This window comes from Lolium perenne, chromosome 6 (assembly GCF_019359855.2).
Source record: "Lolium perenne isolate Kyuss_39 chromosome 6, Kyuss_2.0, whole genome shotgun sequence".
Classification (NCBI taxonomy): Eukaryota; Viridiplantae; Streptophyta; class Magnoliopsida; order Poales; family Poaceae; genus Lolium; species Lolium perenne.
In genome coordinates, this window is record NC_067249.2 from 138,034,216 (window position 1) to 138,055,713 (window position 21,498).

Here is a 21,498-nt window from a genome sequence, read left to right on the forward strand (position 1 = left end):
CGGAAACCTCCACTACTGGCTTCGTCTTCGTCTGGCCCGTAGCTATCGGTATCCAAGTCGGATTCGCCGGTGTGGTAGTGCCTGCGGCACGCCGTGTCGTTGAACACCTTGACGATCATCTCGTCATCACCCTCGTAGAGGAAGGTGAGCTGGCAGCCGCGCTCGAGCTCGATGTCGCGGGCGAACTTGTCCCACCCCGTGTGCAGGTACATCTTGCCCTGCCCATCGAACAAGACCTCCACGGTCCAGCGGTAGAAGTTGCAGCTGGCCTCCCGTAGCTGCAAATGCGCCGGCTCGACGCCATCGACGAACTCGACGAACTTGTCCCGCTTGATGTCGAGTGGGTCGTCGTCGATGCGGAGGAGGAACTCGAAGCAGCGGTCCTCCTGCGAAGACGAGGAGGGCGCAGGCGACAACGAGCGTGGGGCCGTAGCTGCTCCACCACGGCGGCCCCTGCCGCGGCCACGGGGGCGCCCAGGGCCGCGGCCTTTACCGCCTCGCCGGCCACCAGGACCGGCCATGGACTTCCTCGCGGGCCTGGCTGCGTCGCAGGAACACCTAGGCGGCGCTACGGTCGAGCTTTGTGGTGGCTAGGGTTTCTTTGGATGAGTGGATGAGGAAGAAGAACGCGCGCCCTCTTTATATAGGCCGAAGGCATGCGGTGGCCACGGGACGCGTGGCGTCGCCATTAACGTGGTTGGCGGAGGTGGGTTGCAGCCGCTTGGCAGCCGAGGCATCGCCATTAACGTGGCGCAGGCTGCCGAAGCAACGCAGCGGCGCAGTCGCTGGCGCGTTTGAAAAGACGCATCGACGCAGGGTCGCTGCCAGGCGGGCCCGACGAAACATCCGCCAGACGCGAGCGGACACTTTGCGCGTCCGCGCAGCGTCCGCAGAGATGCATCCGAGGCGCATATTTGGGCCAAGTTTGCGTCTCCATGGACGGCCCAGTCACTTTCCGTCGGCCCGCTGGAGGTGGTGTCAGATGCATTTCCGGTCACGGCGGACGAAAACGATCGCTAAGCGACCGTTTGCATCCCGCCGCTGGAGATGCCCTAAGGAAAATGTTAGAACTGTACTAGTAACACAAGATCGGCTCATATAGTACATGTGAAGTGTGCAATTGATGGGTTTGAACCGGCTGAAGTGTTCAATTTTCATGGGTGATGTGGTTGGTCGTGTGTGTCAGTGACATGCTTGAGACGTAGACCGGCATGTTATTTTCAGAGTTAGCGGCATTTCCAGAGTGTCGACTTTATCCATGAAGAAATCCGAGCCCACTCCTCAGCGACGCGTAGAAATTCCAGCCGGTCCGAATTTCCTCTCCTTGGAGATGAAAAATAAATGGAGGGGAATATTATGGGAGAGGAGAAACCCAAGGGGAGAAAGCGGTGGGGATAAATGGACAAGAGGAAAAGCTGGGAACAAATCCGAAGCAGCCAAACCAATCCCAATATCCACACACCATGCTCTCCATTGGACCACACACAGCTCTCTCCTCCCCCAAGCCCAACCAAAACTAAGAAACCCCTGCAACTCCGCAAGAACACCCACCATCATCCCGTTCGCCAGGGTCGAGAAATATTTTATTCGGGGAAAAAGGAAGAGAGAGGTCAGATTACTCCACATCTCCCCCCATGCAGTTGCTCTGAGGAGACCATTCCCATCCAGCCCATTCCACGGTCCCAGGAAATCCAAGCAGTTCCTGACATCCTCTTGAGCTGCCCACACCAGAGCGCCCTTGTTTCTTGGCTTCTGATGGCAGCTGCCTGAGCTTTTGCTCGTCATCCAAGAGAGCCAGAGAGAGAGAGAGACAGGAGCTTCTTTCTTTGGTTGGTTAGCGGCTCGTCAAGTGATTTGCTCTTCCTGGGGGTTCTTGGTGAGCTGCTTGGATTGGGTGCCATGTCAGCGTCGACGTCCACGCTGAGCGGCGGTGCCGTGGAGGCGGCGATGCGGACGGTTGTGTGGTTCAGGAGAGACCTGCGCGTGGAGGATAATCCAGCCCTGGCGGCAGCGGCGCGGACGGCCGGGGAGGTGGTGCCGGCGTATGTGTGGGCGCCAGAGGAGGACGGGCCCTACTACCCCGGCAGGGTGTCCCGGTGGTGGCTCAGCCAGAGCCTCAAGCACCTGGACGCCTCGCTACGCCGGCTCGGCGCCAGCCGGCTGGTCACCCGGCGCTCCACCGACACCGTCGACGCGCTGCTCGAGCTCGTCCGCAGCACCGGCGCCACCCATCTCTTCTTCAACCACCTCTACGGTTCGATTCCTCTATCCCTCTCCCTCTGTTGTTACTCTCGACCAGTTATTTTTTTGCTCTTCTTGCAAACATACGATTTCCCTGTTGAGATCCTCGAGCTTTTCGGCCCTTTGGCTCTGTATTTTTTTTTGGAGCCTCGTGCTCTTGCTCTGCTCAACTAGATCCGCTCGACCATGATCCAAAGTTCCAAACAAAGAAAGCTGGGAGGGGAATCTTTTCCATCAGCAGTACCTTGTGTCTGCCAATCATGGAGTATTTCATAGCCTAACATCCTTACTCCAAACGTCAAACAGCACCAAGTATAGCATCAAACACTCCCTGAACACTTGGTCACCGTCGCCCTCTTTAATTCCCAAAAGTTCACCAACCTATTACTACTCCAGTTTAAACTCCCCTCATTAATCCCCTATAACTCTCCATAACTAGGCTACTACTACTAGTTTTCTTAAAGAATATAGTAGTAATTGATAGTAGCACCTTATCGTGTGAGCTGACACGAGTGGCCATGTGTTGCTCACCAATCGCTGTCTGTTGCCTGCTATGTAGACCCGCTGTCGCTGGTCAGGGACCACCGGGTGAAGGAGGTGCTGGCGGCAGAGGGCATCACCGTGCAGTCCTTCAACTCCGACCTGCTATACGAGCCATGGGAGGTCCTCGACGACCACGGTTGCCCCTTCACCATGTTCACGCCCTTCTGGAACAAGTGCCTCTGCATGGTCGACCCCGCTGCGCCCACGCTGCCACCCAAGAGAATCAATTCAGGTCTCTGCAAATCCTCATCAGCCACGCTCTAATTGCTTCATGATACTTACGTAGCAGCAACTGATGCTGCAGTTTTTCTTTTTTCTTTTTGGAGAAACACTGACATGCAAATGCTCTGCGTGTTCTTTTTACTCCACAGGTGACTTGTCGAGGTGCCCGTCGGACGACCTGATCTTTGAAGACGAGTCAGAGAGAGGGAGCAATGCGCTGCTTGCACGAGCGTGGTCGCCGGGATGGCAGAATGCCGACAAGGCGTTCGCGGCCTTCATTAACGGCCCGCTGATCGACTACTCCGTGAACCGCAAGAAGGCGGACAGTGCAAACACCTCCCTGCTCTCCCCTTATTTGCACTTCGGCGAGCTGAGCGTCCGCAAAGTCTTCCACCAGGTCAGGATGAAGCAGATAATGTGGAGCAACGAGAGCAACCGTGACGGCGAGGAGGGCTGCAGCCTTTTTCTCCGGTCCATCGGCCTGCGTGAGTACTCCAGGTACCTCGCCTTCAACCATCCATGCAGCCACGAGAAGCCCCTCTTGTCTCACCTCAGGTTCTTCCCCTGGGTGGTCAATGAGGTCTACTTCAAGGTCTGGAGGCAGGGTAGGACTGGCTACCCTCTTGTGGATGCCGGCATGAGGGAGCTCTGGGCGACTGGGTGGCTGCATGACCGGATACGTGTCGTCGTCTCAAGCTTCTTCGTCAAGGTCCTTCAGCTGCCATGGCGCTGGGGGATGAAGTACTTCTGGGACACCTTGCTAGATGCCGACCTTGAGAGCGATGCGTTGGGCTGGCAGTACATTTCCGGGTCTCTGCCTGATGGCCGTGAGCTGGACCGCATTGACAACCCACAGGTACATACACATCGTTTCCTTCATATGGTGAGATCTCTTGATAATCAAAATAGCAAACTGATTTACTGTGTTGCATTTCTCAGTTTGAAGGCTACAAATTCGACCCATATGGGGAGTACGTCCGACGATGGCTGCCGGAGTTGGCTAGGCTGCCGACGGAATGGATACACCACCCCTGGGACGCCCCCGAGTCTGTGCTGCAGGCTGCAGGAATTGAGCTAGGCTCGAATTACCCGCTCCCCATTGTTGAGCTAGATGAAGCCAAGTCTAGGTTACAGGATGCCTTGTTAGAGATGTGGGAGCTTGAGGCCGCCTCTCGTGCTGAGATGGAGAATGGAATGGAGGAAGGCTTGGGAGAGTCCTCAGACGTGCCACCGATTGCTTTCCCCCAAGAATTGCAGCATATGGAAGTGGACCGAGAGCTGTTCCATGCTCCTATCCCCACACCAGCGACAGCCGGACGGAGACGAGCAGATCAGATGGTGCCTAGCATGACCTCTTCCTTTGTCAGAGCTGAAACAGAGCTTTCAGCGGATTTTGGGAACAGCGAGGTGAGTAGGCAGGAGGTGCCATCGCAGGTGCGCTTCCAGCCTCAGATGGAAATCAGGGAAGAAGTTGCCAATGATAGCACTGCTGCCAGAAACAACGGCATCCAGCACCAGCAGTATAACAATCAGAATACCCTACACAGTGTGCGAGCTGGCATAGCACCATCCACGTCAGAGGCATCAAGCAGCTGGACTGGGAGAGAAGGCGGAGTAGTACCAGTCTGGTCACCTCCGGCTGCCTCAGGCCATTCAGATTCTTACACTGCCGATGAAGCTGAGATTTCCAGTAGGAGTTATTTAGACAGGCACCCACAGTCACATAGATTAATGAACTGGAGTCAGCTCTCCCAGTCATCTTGAATTCAGATGTATGGTAAACCCAACTAGAATTTGGTCCAAGTATTATTATATGGATAGAGCATTCTATATGATTACTAACGTTCCACTTTTTTTATGAAGCCTGGATGTAGGACAGCAGGCTGCGAAGGGGAAAATTGATGTTGTGCGTGTCCAAAATTAAATGGGTATGAGTTGGACAGTGAGAGGAATACACTATGTACATTATCGCCTTTTGTTCATCTATAGCCTTGGTATGCATGAATCAGGTGATGCAGCTTCACGGATGCAATAAGTTATGTAAAATTAGTCTTATAGAACTTTGTGGTATAGGTTGCTAGTTGGATTTGTACCATTTATCAGATAAGAGGGTTTCTTAGCATTATTGTGTCTGTAATTGTACATTACCTTTGTTTATTGCAATCTTTGCCGATGAAGAAGTCACCAAAGAGCTGTCAGATCATCTCAGTTTAGTAGTACGTACCTTGCATGTTAAGCTTGACTTGGAGACTAACCATCAGCATTGCATAATGGTAGAAGAAAAAAATACAAGGATCTGAAACATGAACAATCCAAAAGTAAGTTGAAATAAAACTGTACGAGCCTTACTAGAGACAGCATATATGAAGAAAGTGAGCATTAGCATGGGCAAGACCATACTATTTTGCATTGGCTTACCATGGGAAGTTTAACTGACTGACTGAGAACTGCTGCAAAATAGTACTGGAGAGGGAGAGAGACAACAGAAGTGATCAAGTAATCAAATCGAAGTTAACACAAGTGAACAGTCCAGGGCCCGACTGTATTATCATTAGCTAGGATTAGAAGCATAATGGTGGCATATGCGACCGTGTCCTTGCTGAGTGAGAGCCATAGCATGAAAACGAAAAGCAACTCATTTGACCTAATGAGGCATTCAATGATAAAAGTAACATAACATGAGCTTAAATTGTACAGATATATATTATCCTAAATTGCAAACTGAAAAAGGACGATGGTCCTTGTTTAAAGTGCAAACAATCAGTGCAAGAGCATACAGGCAGTTCTTCATGTTCTCCATGATACAGTACTCACAAAAGTTTGGTGGACGTAACAGTAACTCAATACTAAAAGGGAATACAACCAGCATAAAATTGACTGGTATCAATTACAGGTTAATGCTTAGTGAAGCTTGTAATTCAGTTGATGTCGGGATTGGCAGATGGTTGATACATAGCTCCACTAACAGATACTACTAAAGGTCAAATATGCCCCCCTTCTGAGAGCAAACTTCACCTTTCGTAGTGGGTTAATACTATGTTGTGCTGATGCTAAGTAAAACCCTTCTCTGACCAGCATCTTTATCAGTCTTTCTTCTTTCTATCAACATATGGATACTTCTGGTAAATGAATATGCTTGCCATGACAAGTGGTAATGCCACCAGGCAGTAGACTGATGGCGGCTTCCCATCAAATATAAACTGTAGTAATGCAGTTACGAGGAGAGCTGAGACAATCACAAAACCCTGAATAGGAAAAACAGCATGGTTCAATTTTGGGGTGTAAATGAAAGGAAAGTATATTCCATTCAGTGGCAGTTTAGGGACTTGCCTTTTTAACACCTCCTGCATAAGATGTGACAAGACCCACAAGGATTCCACCCAAAGCATTCATTAACACTGGTATCTGAGGAAAAAAAGAGTGATGAGTACATGCCCACAAATTAGTGATGATTCATGATCAATATTATTGAAGTCTAAAGGTTTATATCAAGTGCACGACTTTTTCGTACTTTTCATGGATCCATATTTTGAAATAAAACTGTGTAAATTGGATATGTTACAGGCATTTTTAAATCAGTGCAAAGACTTTTCTAAGTTTTCTTAGTTATGTCAAATAAATAGCATGAAATTGCATAAAGGGCAGCAACACGCGCTTTGAAATAAACTCTTCTTAGTTGTCTTTCTCGACCAGGAATGGCCCAAATCATCCTTTGAAATGAAAACATGTTTACTGAATGTGTTACAGATGCACTTCTAAATCAATGTGAACACTTCTATTTTACCTCAAATGGATAGCATGAAATTGTTCCACAAAGGGAAGCAATAGACATACGACCTTTGTAGATTAACAATGGCCCACTTATAAATACTAAAGAAGGGGTTACCACATGTATCAATTATGAATCACGCAATAAAAGGATAGTTTATCTACCTATTATATCTCAATCATCCTCCCAGACCTATGTTCTACTCTTCAACCCCATATGCCCTGCCATCCGTCCATTTTCATGGCGGTAGTTACCCATGCTCTTCCACCATCATAAGCAATGGCAGATAGTAAACCCCTTTGGGTGCAAGTGAACTCCCTCCGATCCATAATAATTGTTGTGGCTTTACTTCAAATTTGAACTAAAGCCACGACACTTATTATGGATCGGAGGGAGTAGATGAAATTTCCGGCACGTAACCAATCCCATGACGGATTATTTTCAGAAACAACTCTGAAGGGGCACAGTGTTCAAAGTTATAATACAGTTAAGTTGCATCTTACAAATTTCAATAAAGATTATGGGAGACAAAAAAGTATAGCACAAACTAGTTCAGATGTCACATTGTCAGGTTCTGTTACACTTTACTTAGCCATCTCAATGCCAGTTTATTTTATGCAACTAGATTATGGCTATGACTGCTTACTGTTTTGTAACGCATGTACCACTTAATTTGCCAAATTTCACCTCATAGTGAGAGAACATAGCATAACAAATTAACAAAGAGTACTCACCACTGTCCACAAAGTCCATTCATGGAAAAACCCATATTTTCTCAGGGCTTCTCCGTCTGGTGACTGACAGGTACTTGCTAACAAGCACATACTCCCAATAAATGACATCTCGATAGTCATCATATAGGACGTATGCTTTTTCACCTGTAATTATTGAAAATGTTAACTGTGGCAACAAACTCTTTCTGGAAGGTAAAATGACAAGTCTAACCTGAGATGCCCACTGACACAAGGAAGAGGCCAAACCAGACAACACTGATGCGACCGTCACAGGAATGATTCCATAGAGTAAGACATAATCAGAGCTACCACCACTTACACCTTTCCTGCTACTCTCCCCAATGCTTAAAAGGACAGCCGCGCTGATTAAGAGGGTTAATGCTAAAATTTGTTTGGGCGATTGTTTTTGCCTGCAAGATGATCCAAAAGGTAATCAACCTAATGAGAACGAAATTACTCCAGGTAGTTTTCTATTTGCAGACTGAACAAAAAGTAACGAGATCAAAGGTACCAAGCACCCCTGGTACATCATTAAGAAGAGAACACAATTCACTTGTTTATTCACCCCGTAAAATAAATCAATGACATTTAGTGTGCCCCAGTGTCCAGACCCATGCTATATGTGGAGCACAAAAGATAGTACACTTTGTTTTAGAAAGAAAAAAACGGCTCCTTAAATGAACACGCTTGTTTGCATATTTCATCCTTTCTCAGGGAGTAAGGAAAAACAACAATCCTTAACTTGGACTCTTTCATGTACTAACCTTATATCACCCAGGGTTCAGGATAAAACATCTTCCTGACAATTTCATTAATTTTATAACTCAAATCCTTGGGATAACTTACAGCTAATGGTTCAATGTTTCTTGAGACATGACCTGATCATCACTTGAACTAAAAAGCACACATGTACACGCCAGGCAAAGACATCAAACTAAGCCAATAGAACAATTAGCGTCATGGTTGATTCAAGTTGAAATTATAACCAATGTTCATGCAGGGGTGCAGGTCATTAACCAATGTTCTGAATATAAATTATATGCTTAAGCAGTGGCCACAGCCACACAGAATCTTGCAAAAAATACAACGTAGAGGCTTAATTGTATAGCCTGTTAAATTTGGAGCGCTACTTTTTCATTTAGCTATGCACTAAGCTATGGTTACATAAATAAGCAAGAATCCCTTGTTCTTGCAGTATGATAACATTCCAAAGAGAATAATATTCATTCAGGAAGTTCACATTATTGTTATGCCTACTTTTTCATGATTAATGCATCATATGATCTTCAATATTGTCATTTTTCAATACTTAAGACAATGTAATTCAAGTAGAGGAATCAGCAGGACATACCCCAAAATAAGATACGTGAAGAATGCTGTGAATAATAGCTTGGTCTGATTAAGGATTGAAAAGGTCAGGGAATCTAAATTCTTGTATGATATCTGCAACAGGCTATTCTGAAGTGCATAGATTGCAGCAGGAAGTCCTGACGCAGTCAGCGATCCGACAAGACTCCAATTACTGAACTGCTTCTTCAGACTGCCCTCTGCCAGTAATAAAATGACAGCACATATAACCTATACACATGTATATAGAATCAGAACTGGCCAGGTGAAGATCATTCTAGAGCAAATGAAATCAACTACCAGACCTTTAATACTTCAATTGCAAGAACCAATGAAGTTACTATAACTTCTCGCCTGCAGCAGTACAAAGCAATAAAAGGAGTTAAGAACATCCAGATGGTACTTCGCTTGATTATTTCGTTAGTGGAAGAGATCCGAACTCATGAAGTACATAAAACCTGGTCTAACAAATTGTTAAAAGGGCAATGCCTGTAACTTCGCTGTTGCCTGATGCTGTTTTACATGAGTATTAAATTATTAACAAACAACCCATTTGATTTATTAGTTGCCATCAAAACCATTTCTGGTCCATAGTGACTGAGAGGACCTGTCAGGAATTGAACTTATGCAATTTCACATGAATATTAAATTCTTAAGTATTGATAAATATGTGTCCATCTGATTCATCAATTGCTAGGAAAACCATGTCTGGCAATGTAGCGACTAGGAGGAACTAAACTGCTTGTTTCAAAAATCACTGACCACACCTAGTACTGGTTCACAGCCATTTACCAGTAGGAACTACTTTTGTATGCAAAGGTTCCTTTTGTCAAATTTCGAATTTGAATTTTGACTGGTTTCTGGGTAATGAATGGCAGGAACTATCTGTCAGTTTTAATTCAGACATTCATAGGATTTCTAAGTTTTTGAGCATAGACTCTTTTTCCCAAGAAGAGGATCAACAACTTTTCATATTCAAGCATTTATGAACTTTGCATCTAGGCTTCTGATTTCTCAAACAAACATATGAAAAGATAGAAAATACAACATCGTTTTGGGAAAGACCAGGCTACGATATTTAAAAAAAAAAAAAACTCCGTAAGGTGCCAAAGAACAAAAACTTCTAGTACTGCAAGCTGATGCTGGTAGCCATAGTTAACCAAACCGATGCATCCACCGTAGATACTACTACTAACATGTCCATTAACAGACAAGTGATTTTTGCTCTCTTCCAACCATGATGTGATTTCTCAAACAAAATCGGATGCTACATACATATATTCGTTCAAGACTCGAGTAGCATAACAGTATAAACAGAATGAGCATTCTGCGAACCAGATGCTGCCCGAGACAATTGCAGAGCTATCATTATCACAACGCGCACAACAATCTGCACCCACCAAACTGGTCCAGGGTAGGCTGGTACGCAAATCTGATGAATCCGTGAAGGCGATACCGACCATTCGTTCTGACTAGTGACCATTACTGTACTTCCTAGTCGACACCACGCTGCTCATCTACACCCTACATGCTGTTGGGGAATATTTTCCCAAATACGACGGGGTAAACTTGCCCAACTCTCATCCTCCAACTCCGATAAAGAGAACGCGTACAGTGAGATATATGTGCGCGGGGGTACCAGGCGTCACAGAGTGAGATGCCTCTAATTTGGCGGGGTGAGATGGGAGCGTGCGGCTTACCCGACGCAGCGCTTGGAGATTAGGGGCTGCGCGCCGTACTGCAGGGTGAGGAGCGCCAGGCAGAGCGCTACCTTGCGCCGGCTAGGCGCGGCCGCCGCCGACGGAGATGGCTTAGAAGCCGAACCCATTCGGCCTCGCCGAGCCCGCCTCCGATGGAAACCAGGGTTGGCTGGATTTCCGCTCCACTGAGTCCACTCTAGGACTGGGAGTGGATTCGATAAACCGACGCGGAGTGGAGTCTAGCGAGCGGCGGCAGCGCTGGGGAGGAGGTGAGGAATTGGGGATAGGGGCGAATTGGGAAGTGAGGCCGGATTTGCAGACGGAGAAAAATTGGGGATCTGGGGCTGCCGTCGATCACCTCCGACTCCGACCAGGACGAGTTTGGGAGTTTCGGTGCTGTGGTGAAGGGGTGGGCAACAATGGAGGACGGGCGGGGCGGGGCGGCGCGAGGAGAAAGGTTCCGGCGGAGGGGAGCGGGGAAGAAGGCGACGTCCTGATTGGTTTCCAAATGCTGAATCCTAGGTGGATTTGTGGGACCAGTCCAAGGTCCCAGGCTGACAGCATTTCCCGACTTGGTCAAACCACCATACACAAAGAAAAAAAAAATGCAAATTTAAGGTTAAAGAAGAAAAAGCAATTCCAAATAAATCTCGTACACATGTTTGTATTGAGATTCTACGAATTAATAAGTATACTTAGCTTATGATACCTGTGAAGATTGTATCATACAGGGTATCGGGAGGTGTTTTGGAACATGGATCCATACGCTTCCTATATTTGGAAATGCATCTTACATATATTTTAAATTTTTAAAAAAAAGAAACTAGAAGTTCACACGTACATCTACACGTGCTACGTGCTCACAAAGTCGTTTCATAAAAATCGATTTATCATATGACGTGTGTAAAAAGGATAAAATTCAGTGCTAAAAATAATATTTTTCACAAGATAAACTTTTTTTTATATATAGATCACACAAAATATTGGTTTTTCGTGAAACTTGACGAACGCACGTATATTATGGAGATGCACATGTAGAATTTTGGTCCAAATTTTTCGACATTTCGAAATATGATTTTTTGGTAGAGGGAGCATACGCACCCGGGAGCTGAATTGAATTTTCGGTATCATACATTAGTACTATATATGCATGATACTTCTCACTATGACTAGTTTTATTAGAGCATCTCCAACCGCGTCCTCCAAAGCGTCCTCCAAACGGCACCGGATCGAGCGTTTGGGGGACGTGTTTTGTTCGTGCCGCGTTTGGGGGATGTCGCTCCTCAGCCGCGTCCCCCAAACAAAATTGCATATATTTAAAATTTAAGCGAATTTATTCAAACTTGCTATATATTACATAGATTCGAACAAAATTCGATGAAAACCTAATCTAGTAGTACTTGCGGCGGCCGAAGGCGTCATAGTACAGGTGGAAGTTATGCATGTCGACGGTGACGACCTCCTGCTTGCCGCTCTCGTCGGGATCGTACTTCACCGCACCGCTTGGTCCAGCCTCGCCGTCGTCAGTGAGGTCCACGAGCGGCTTCCCGGTGTCGCGGATGGACACGGAGATCACCGCGTCAAGGTCGCCCCTCCAGGCGTCCTTGTCGTTCAGCGATGCCAAGCACGCCGCTCGCATCCTTGGGCAGTCCTCGGGATCGTCGCTGCTCGCGATGAGGCGCTGCTGCCGCTCGTACTCCGCCAGCAGCGCCGCCTTCCCGGCTGCCTCATCGTCCTGCTCCTCCTTCACCTTCGGCTTCGGGATGAAGAGGGCGCCACCACCGCGCCTTTGCTGCTGCCAGCTGCCGCTGCCACCGCGCCTCGGAATGACTGGCGCTGTCGCGAACTCCGGCTCCTCCTCCTTCACCTCGCGCTTGGGGATGGTGTAAGGCGCGGCGCGGTGCGACAAGGACGGTGCCAATCGCACCGGCCTAGATGAGGAAGAGTTGGAGGAGGAGTATGTCCTCCTCGGCTGCCAGCGTGCTGCGGGAGATGGTGGCGGCAACGCCAGCGTGTCCAACCTTGGAGCGTTGTTGTAGATGCCGTCAAAGATGTTCTCCAAGGTGCGCCCCGGAACACCCCAGAAGAGGATGTGCCCGTCCTTGTTCCAGCTATTCCACCGGCCGACGAGGCCGGTGGTGTTGTTCATCTCCATGTCATATTGCGTCTGGAAGTAGGCGACCCACCAGGCGTCGTTGCCGGTGACCGCCCAGGTCGGATCGGCCCGCTTGTCTGCGGTGAGGCCAGACCGCCGGGCCCTTATGGCGTCCCTCTAGCGATCCGTGCGGCCGTGCCTGGCGATGGCGGCGGCGGAACACCTATGTCATTGATGGTCATCCTCCACCCGCCGCTGCTTGGCAGACGCATGTCCGGCGGGACGGGATATCCCGCGCGGTACAGCATCCACGCCTCCGCCACGGTGAGGTTGACGCAGCCGAAGTCGTTCACCCCAGCGATCTTGCGGGAGGACGACGACATTGGATAGAGGTTGGGAGATTTTGGAGCAGCGAGAGATTGGGATGAACAAGAACCGTAGGGGCGCTCTTAATGTACAGCGGCGGCAGGCAGGCGAAGCGGCAGTTGGACGCAATAACGTCGGCGCGGACGGCCACGCGGCCATGCACGACGAGACGCGTCCCTAAGTCGCCTGGAAAATCTGGGACGCCATTAACGTCGCTTGACCAAAGGTAGGCGACGGGGTTTTAGGCTTTCGAGCCGCTGACGTGTCGGGCCCGCGTCTCCTCGTCTCGCTTTTCGTTGTGTCCGACATGCCCGGAGCGTCCCCTGTGTAGCGGGGACGAGCTCGAGGCGCCGGACACCGTATTGGACCGCGCCGGACAAAAAGAGGCTTTGCAGCACGCGGCTGGAATTTTTTTTACGTCCGACGTACCCCAAATCGCTTTTGGGGATGCGGCTGGAGATGCTCTTAGACCAAATATGTTTGTTTTGATCTGTATGGATTAAGTCATAGATGTGAAAATGGCCCTTCAACCACATTTACCGTATGGGTTGGGGGCAGCCCAGCTACCTGACGTATTAGCCCGTATTAGGTCCATCGTCAAATCTTTTTTCCCTATTTAAGCCCAATTGGCAAACATATAAATGTAAAATAATAATGTTGCAGCTAGATTAATTTAAGTGGTTACATTCAAATATACAACATAGTCAATATGCAATGTAGTTCAACAAATAAGACTGCTCCTGGCCTGCCAAGCTCAATGATGCTTAATCAGGTCGATTGTGAATGTGGCGATCCGGGAGCTTATGATGTATATGGAGGAATTTCTCAAAGGATGATGCCTTAGGATGCGGCTCAACCAAGTCATCCTGAAATTGTTACTATTAGTCATAGATCATCACGTTCGTCCTCAACGATCATGTTATACATGATCACAAGCGGTTATCATCTCCCACATGGTCTTAGCACTCCATGTTCTAGCAGGATGATGAATAATAGCTCACTAAAATTGGAGCATATCAAATACCCGCTCCACATATTTCCTGTAAGTTTTTTGTTGTTTGACAAACCTCTTCTTATTCTCTTCTTTAGGAGCACGGGTTTCCTTCACAATTGTGAACCAGTCAGGATAGATGCCATCATCTAGGTAATATTACTCGTTTAATGCATGTATGTTGATTTCATAGTTAACCACTAGAGCATTGCCTTCTACAAGCCGAGAGAATACCGAAGATCGCTGGATCACGTTGAGTTCATTGTGAGAACTTGACATACCGAAAAAAGAGTGTCAAATCTATAAATCATGTGATGCAACTGCCTCTGGATGCCCTCTATACTACCACTACGTACAATGCAAAAGGACAATTATTTCACTCCCAATGCATGCATTCTATTCTTGAAATCATCCCCACAAACCCCTGCATCATTGATCGATAACAGTTGGGCAGTTGTCGGCAACATTTGGCCCTCTCAAGTAATCCTCGCCAAACACCGCAACCACGGCTTGACGGAACTTGTACATCGAGTCAAGGCATGTGTTAGGTAGTCCATATGCAAGCATGCAAATAGCTGCAAAACACTTCTGGTAAGAGGTGAAGCCAAACTTATCGGCGGCATCGGACATGCATCTGAAGTACAAGTTGTAGCCCCTCAAGCCTTCCAGGATAGTCAAGAACAACTTTCTTAACATCTGAAATCGGCGCCGAAAAATATGATCCAGGTAGATTGGATTTGTAGGGTGGAAATAGTCCATGTGCAGCATTTAGTGACCAGCTTCTTGATTGCGCTTGAGATTGCCGGCCTTGGTTAAGCCCCTGTGAACATGTCTGTGCTTCTCTGTGTGCTCATGGATGAAGGTGGTGGTGACAATCAAGAGGTCGGAAGAGGCGTCCGACCCATCATCGCCCGATGATGTGTAGACGACGTTCTTATAGAAAAACTCGATCGACTTGGTGAGGTCAATCTATTCACAACACGGATGTGTCAATGGCCACTATCCTTGGCGCAAATGGCCGAACAGGTTTTGGGCGTCATCCTCGTGGGCAGTGTCGAGGCGACGGACGGAGAATAAGAACCAGGAGCTGGAAAGTGCGCGTGAGGAAACTGGCAGGAATTGTGGCCTCTAGCGAGCAGCGATCCAAATGGCGGCACCGGCAATGACGAGGAGCGGGGTAGGCGACGGCGTCACGGTACGGTTGTGTCGCCCGGGGAGGGGTGCGACCTGGGTGGCGAGCGGCTTGTGTGCCACTGGAGCAAGAGGGGGACATGTGTATGCGCCGATTCATTTTCAGCCCAAATTTGGGCTTGAAATGGGTCGTCGCAAACGTCTGATCCGTTTGCGTCGGATGCTAAACTAGGATTGTGCTGACAATGTGGATTGAACGAACAACCGCGATTTGTTTGCGTTGGGCCCACTGGAGATGCCCTTAGATCATGTACTCCCATCTTCACAACATGGCACCAATTCTAGATCAGCCGTTAGTACATGGTTTAGTCATTGGTCAAACAAAAATCTTAAAAACATGCTCGTCTTATATTCTGGAGGGAATATTAGAATTGCGTCTTATATTCTGGAGGGAATATTTGAATTGCTGTGCTGATTAAGTGCAACAAGCGAAATTCGATCTGCATGTTGTTTGTGTTGACCCATTGCTCATATTGTGTTCAATCTGCATGGTAATTCAGTCCACGTTTACGCATCTGACAAGGAAAGACAGAGAATTTACACTCCCCATCACTTGCACTTGTAAGATGATTAATCTGGAGTCCAAATATTTCTTAAACCAGCGGTTATAATTTGATTACTTTCTGCATTTATTATGAAACAGAGAATTCCAACCCGAATCTGAATTACACTTTTGGTCTCTGTAAAAAAAAGAATTTTTGTTTATCAAAGTCTGCTCTATTGAAGTGCAGTAACTAAACTGAGACAAATTATCAGGTTTCCATCATTTACACTGTACACCTTATTTCATCTATCATCACTACCGCTAATCAAAGAAAATTTCCTAGCTCTTCGCAATGCGCTCATAGAACAAGATGTAGCCATGATCGGTGTTGCCAGAATATTCGCGAGAAGAACCGTAGAACGTTTGCAGGCTGGACTCCTGAATCTTCTCGACATTGTCATCATCGAAACACAACCAGTGGTCAGAGCTTTTAATTTGGCTTACATAGTGTCCCTGGTTAGGGCCGCTCCCAAGGTGGACTACCACAGCAAAGAGGGCATACTCGCAATCTACATCGTCAGAGGCACTGCTCAGCTTCAGCTCCATGGGATACACCACTCGGTATGACAGTTTCTTGTGCCGACTCAGCTGTTCGATGAACTTGAAGCGCTTCAAGTGAATCACCAATATTTGTGGTGCCTTTTTTATCTTCATTCTCTTTTGTGCTTCTTGCAAACTGAACAGTACACCAAAATTTCAATGTTACAAAGGAAATCAAGCAAAGACAAAGAAGTTTTCACCCATGGTAGTTCTCAACGAATTTCTTCTATCTACAAAGACAGAGGATGACAATCTAGCGAGGACCAGGAAGTACTGAACAAACTGACATCTGAGGCATTGAGCTACTATTCTTAACTACTCCATCTGTTCCAAAATAATTGAAGTTCTAGTTTTGTCCTAAGACAAACTTCTCTAAGTTTGACCGCATTTAGAGAAAAAAATGTCAATATTTACAACATCCAATGTATATAATATGAAAATATATTGTGTAATGAATCTAATAAAACTAAATTAGTGCTCTAAATGTTGATATATTATCTATAATGAAGTGTTGCATGACAAAACTAGAACATCAATTATTTTGGAACGGAGGGAGTACATATATACATATAATATACTACAAACCAAGGATCATGCAACACTTCAGAGGACCAAAGAATAAACAAAACTTGCAGAGAACATAAGAAATTGAGATTGTTAACCTTGCGCCACAACCGAGAGTGTCAAAAGCAATAACTTCAGGGAAAATAATGAAATTGACCTCAAGGTTCTCTTGAACAACAGTTGTTTGAATCTACTTTTCTATTGCCAAAATTTAAAAATATTTAGTTGAACCATTCCATAAGTAGTACCATAACAATTCAAACTCTTGTTAGTCTTTCTGTTCAGAAGGCTATCGTTGCCCAGACACAGCACATTATGGATGAAAGTAATATAGAACATAGTTACCTGCAGCATTTGTCACAGAAAAACTTGTCATCGGCATTCAAAGTTTCAGTGGAAAAGAAATTCTTCAGGCAGCTTGTGAGTGAACTATTCTGTTCAATGTCGATGCTTAAATCTAAAAATGTCTCATCCTTCGCGGTGACAGTCTCACACATCAGGCACTTAGTTTCATTCGTCAATATACCCTGCATATGGGGAAATGGCCACTAAACACAAACTCCTTGGTAGAAAACAAATAAAATTTCGCGCTTTAGTAATTGTAGTACCTGGAAATCCTTGTGAACCCATGTAACCAATGGCTCCCTTTGAACTCCATTTGCTAAATGATTAACTTCCCCATTTGAAGCCCCTCCATCAGGGGATGTGGTTTCAGAAGAATCCTTCATGGTATTGAACTCTCTTTCCAAAATATCGACAATCTCATTCAGCAAAAAATTCAAAAATTCATGGGCATCCTACATAGAAATAATGAAAAGAGTTACTTATGGATCACTCTTTTATGTCCCTGCAAGGTAAGCATAATTCTGTTCTTTTTGGCAACGGTTCCAGACATCGGAGATGATTGGACTTCTTTAATACAGCCCGAGCAAAGGCACAAAATTAAAATATTAAGCAACTCTAAAGGGCCAGTTGCGTCAGTGGAGGGAAACTCTTCTCAAGTACCCCAGAAAAAAGAGTACAACAGAAAGAGATGCAGGCCATACACATAGCCCACTTCGCATTACTGAATTACCATATAAATGCCTGAGCACTAATAAGCTACCTACATTAGTAAGGTCCAGGTTATGATATGATGATGCAGTTGACATGATGCAGGAGCAATTGTAAACTATATGTAAATTACCTGGTGCATATGACTCCGAAATGCTTCATTCTCTTTCCTCACCCTATGAACAAAACGTTTTGGAGAAATAACACCAGTCTTTTTCTTTGATAGGCTTATCTGCAAGTTATCATTAACCGTTGTTACTAGATGAATAAGAATCGGCAGAAGTTTCAGGTAATATGTGCAAACCAAGTAACAGCATGCTCATGAAAGCATAAAAAAGAGTTAACAGCTAATAACATGTCTGCTTGCTTGCCTTGGTTGCAAGTGAGTTGACCTGACAAATCGCATTTACGAGTTAGCATGTTAGACAAAGCAATTCATAGAATTGAATTGAGATTTGGGACAAATAAAATTAACTATGCTACTATCAAAGTCTACAATGCGTCTAATCACTGCATTGAAAGTGTAAATGATGAGGAATCGCAAAAGCTTAGCTTATCTTGTAAAGTAAAATCTAGAAAAATCTCCAGAACAAAAAATCTTCCAATTTAGATTGTAATAGCACAGTTTTTTCAGGTTCACGTACTCCTCCCCAACGCAGACGCATACACGGACACACGTTCTGGTGCACACAAACAATCACATAGTGCGAACAAAACTCAAGTCCAAATAATGGAACCGATTATCAAGAAACGATGTTATTACTTCTTATTGATGTTAGTACTTCCTTGGTCACTAAGTTAGACCGTTTTAGGGATTGACATGGTCTCCAATGTATTACTTTCGCGAGTGTCTGCTTATCTCATTTGTTGCTATAAGAACAACATATGAATAACTTTTGAGTAAATTTCTAGAATGAATTTCTGCCATGGTTTGTTATTGCAACCAGTCAATCACAAATACATATAGATTACCAAAGTATATTTCAAAATGACATGGATAACAATTCATGTCGACAATCTACATATTTAGTACTTTCGACAAACTGCTGGTCAGAACAACACATTTTTAATTAAACACATTGTTGGAGGACCTATGATATTTTTTTATACAAAAATATAATGAGCTAGTAATTGTTGGATTTTCAGTCTTTGCCATCTCCCCCACTTGTGTCATCCACAATTTATAACCCCCTTATTACTGAAACTTAATAGCTCAGGCAATACGTTGGTCCAGCTATCCATTAATTGCCTTCGAAATTCCAATTACCCACCATAATCCCCTCTAACAATCACCAGAAAACTCAAAAACCTGACGCATACCCCTTTCATTAGCATGATACCACGATTTTTTTTTTGACCCTTCTGGCCTTGTATACGATAGAGCTCATAGAGTGAATAATTTCAATCTATTAGTAAGCTTACACTTGAAGTAAAATGAATAATCTTCAATATTACTATATTTTTGTTTTACCAAATACCATGACATGGAATCCATGTGTGCATTGACTAGATAGTGATAGAGGGAGTACACTAATACCTACCAGAGAGCAACAACATAGAAAATGTAGCAGTATATCACTATATCAGATAATGATGTTTTTTCACCTGTGTAAAAAGATCTGCCAAACAGGTCAGCAAATTTTCCTCAGCCTCTCCTGGATTCTTGTAATTTGCAGAATATTCTAGCAACTGCTCTCGAAATGGAATGCAATAATAAAGTGCCTGAAACAAAGTATATAAGTTGGACATTTAATGAGATAATGTACCAATAGCTGCGTAGTACTTGTAGCAAGCATGAAGAAATGATCTATGTGAAGAACAAGAACTTACTACAATACCAAGTGAAAACTGGAATTAAAACTGAACATTGAATAAGAAATAATTTGAACACATATAAAACCTCTCAGCTAAATAAGATTATTCTGAACAGAAGACACTGAAGGTTATCAGCAATACTACGCAAAAGGCTCACGGTAATACATTTACTCCCTCCATTCCAAATTAGTTGCCGCGTTTTTTTTTCTTCCAAAATAAGCGAACCTACACACTGCGTCTATATACATGTGTATCTAGACCAAATAGCGAACACACAGATAATTAACCATTGAGATGTGTCAGGAATATGACTTCCCTTCAAATTATATATGGAAATGCCCCCCTTTTAACTGGGATTAAGCAGTATTAAACACCATATCAATGCTATAGTCAGACAGGTTTTTTTTTTCGATGGAATTCGAGAATACCAATAATCCACCATTAGTAATGCCAAACAAACATGTTGCCCGATTTGTATCACAGCAACCAATAAACAATATTTGATATGTAATGTGGAGCATGGATAAGATGACTGAGGACATAATCATATTGCCCTATTGTAACAGTTTACAAAAAGATAAACGCATTTACTGAGGGGGTGAGGATCATAATCAGCCGTCGAGGAATATAACAGAAACAATCATGAAACAATCACAGAAACAATCATGAAATAGGATCATAATCAGCCTTCTAGGCAGCCTAGAACAATAAAACCTGATTCCGGCCGCAAACAACCAATACGGACATCCTAACTGTTTCGGAACCAACGCCCAAATCAAAATCTAACACGAATACCAGCAGGCTACCATGGATGTAACATGCAGCGAAACCCACCGCCCGGTCATATGGAGCGAGTATGGGGGGGATTGGGGGTTACCTGAAGGACGCTGTTGCAGTAGCAGGTGTTGCCAAAGTTCTCCAGGCCGAAGTAGTGCTCGCCCTCGGGGAACTGGTCGCCGAGAGCCTTCTCGAGCCTGGATATGCCGGTCCCCACGACCGACCACCGATCCAGAAAACCTGAGGCAGCGCTGGCGAGGGAGCGGAGCCCCGACCCGACCGCGGACCGGGACCTCTCCGGGGCCGGCGGGGCCTCCGCCGTCGGCGATCGCGCCGCTTTAGCCATCTAGGGTTTGGACGCCCTCGCAAGCAAGCGGCGGCGGCGGCGGCGGCGGCGGCGGCAGGCCCTAAGCGAATGGCTGATCGGCGGCGCGCCGAGGTAGCAACCCTTTTTTGGTTAGCCGGCGCCTCAATCGGTACTCCTACTTTGTTTCTTCAACGGGAAACGGAGTTAAAGGCTCTGATTCTGCATCTAAATTTGACTTTGTTCTCAGCAGGATGGTCTCTACTATTTCTAGACTTTTTTTTTTGGGTTAAAACCAAGAAAGTGTCTCCTTTAAACTCCTCATCTGTTATAGGACTTTTCATCCTACTAGGAAATTTCCACGGCGGCACGCCGCGCCCTTGGCTGCTAGAATATTTGTTATACTGTAGTATTTTAAAAAATACTACTATGGGTTATTTGAAGTAATGTAAAAGTGCTAGTGTGGAAGTACTGATCAACAAATGTGAAAGTGGTACTATCACCATGGTTTAGATTTTATCTGGAAAAAGTAAAGTAATTTCATCGAAAAGAAAGCATGAGCGAGTTATTTCTTCCTTAATGTGGATGTAAATGGCAGAAAGATAGGAAAGATAACAGTGCAAAATCACTTGTTTGAAACATCTTAAAAATAGTGTGAATTATATTTTCGGTGGTGAAAGGGGAGAAAACAGAAAATCAGTA

At 45.5% G+C, this 21,498-nt stretch overlaps 3 protein-coding genes across 4 annotated transcripts; 1 reads left to right on the plus strand and 2 right to left on the minus strand.

Moving 5' to 3' along the window:
* The first annotated feature begins 1,409 nt into the window (after positions 1-1,409).
* Positions 1,410-5,195, plus strand: LOC127334395 (cryptochrome-1). Of its 2 annotated transcripts, none has more exons than XM_051360839.1 (5): positions 1,410-2,254; positions 2,801-3,016; positions 3,156-3,862; positions 3,946-4,783; positions 4,870-5,195. In XM_051360839.1, the coding sequence occupies exons 1-4, from the start codon at positions 1,900-1,902 to the stop codon at positions 4,768-4,770; spliced, it is 2,103 nt and encodes a 700-aa protein (XP_051216799.1). In that variant the 5' UTR covers positions 1,410-1,899; the 3' UTR covers positions 4,771-4,783; positions 4,870-5,195. The 2 variants fall into 2 exon arrangements, with proteins under 2 accessions (XP_051216799.1, XP_051216798.1); XM_051360838.1 differs by having other exon boundaries at positions 3,946-4,778.
* Positions 5,196-5,666: 471 nt separating this feature from the next.
* On the minus strand, positions 5,667-11,061 carry LOC127334396 (UDP-N-acetylglucosamine transporter ROCK1). Its single transcript, XM_051360840.1, has 7 exons — positions 10,557-11,061; positions 9,162-9,210; positions 8,861-9,087; positions 7,721-7,919; positions 7,510-7,653; positions 6,337-6,411; positions 5,667-6,251 (listed from the first exon to the last, which is right to left on the minus strand). The coding sequence occupies exons 1-7, from the start codon at positions 10,682-10,684 to the stop codon at positions 6,090-6,092; spliced, it is 984 nt and encodes a 327-aa protein (XP_051216800.1). The 5' UTR covers positions 10,685-11,061; the 3' UTR covers positions 5,667-6,089.
* A 4,780-nt stretch (positions 11,062-15,841) lies between these two features.
* LOC127334394 (ubiquitin carboxyl-terminal hydrolase 4) lies at positions 15,842-21,055 on the minus strand. The gene is made up of 6 exons (XM_051360836.2): positions 20,593-21,055; positions 19,506-19,622; positions 18,034-18,132; positions 17,456-17,644; positions 17,193-17,374; positions 15,842-16,419 (listed from the first exon to the last, which is right to left on the minus strand). The coding sequence occupies exons 1-6, from the start codon at positions 20,836-20,838 to the stop codon at positions 16,023-16,025; spliced, it is 1,230 nt and encodes a 409-aa protein (XP_051216796.1). The 5' UTR covers positions 20,839-21,055; the 3' UTR covers positions 15,842-16,022.
* Positions 21,056-21,498: the final 443 nt, after the last annotated feature.

What these genes read in the sequence shown, in the direction of transcription:
- LOC127334396 (XM_051360840.1), bottom strand. Translation starts at nt 10,684, where the DNA reads ATGGGTTCGGCTTCTAAGCCATCTCCGTCGGCGGCGGCCGCGCCTAGC. An exon ending in TTCACGTATCTTATTTTGGG is followed by an intron (nt 7,920 to 8,860) that starts GTATGTCCTGCT and finishes ATCATCTTGCAG; the next exon opens with GCAAAAACAATCGCCCAAAC. An exon ending in TGTGTCAGTGGGCATCTCAG is followed by an intron (nt 7,654 to 7,720) that starts GTTAGACTTGTC and finishes CAATAATTACAG; the next exon opens with GTGAAAAAGCATACGTCCTA.
- LOC127334395 (XM_051360839.1), top strand. Translation starts at nt 1,900, where the DNA reads ATGTCAGCGTCGACGTCCACGCTGAGCGGCGGTGCCGTGGAGGCGGCG. An exon ending in ACCCAAGAGAATCAATTCAG is followed by an intron (nt 3,017 to 3,155) that starts GTCTCTGCAAAT and finishes TTTACTCCACAG; the next exon opens with GTGACTTGTCGAGGTGCCCG. An exon ending in ACCGCATTGACAACCCACAG is followed by an intron (nt 3,863 to 3,945) that starts GTACATACACAT and finishes TGCATTTCTCAG; the next exon opens with TTTGAAGGCTACAAATTCGA.
- LOC127334394 (XM_051360836.2), bottom strand. Translation starts at nt 20,838, where the DNA reads ATGGCTAAAGCGGCGCGATCGCCGACGGCGGAGGCCCCGCCGGCCCCG. An exon ending in ACTGCAACAGCGTCCTTCAG is followed by an intron (nt 19,623 to 20,592) that starts GTAACCCCCAAT and finishes ACTTTGTTTCAG; the next exon opens with GCACTTTATTATTGCATTCC. An exon ending in TTCTGTGACAAATGCTGCAG is followed by an intron (nt 16,420 to 17,192) that starts GTAACTATGTTC and finishes TGTACTGTTCAG; the next exon opens with TTTGCAAGAAGCACAAAAGA.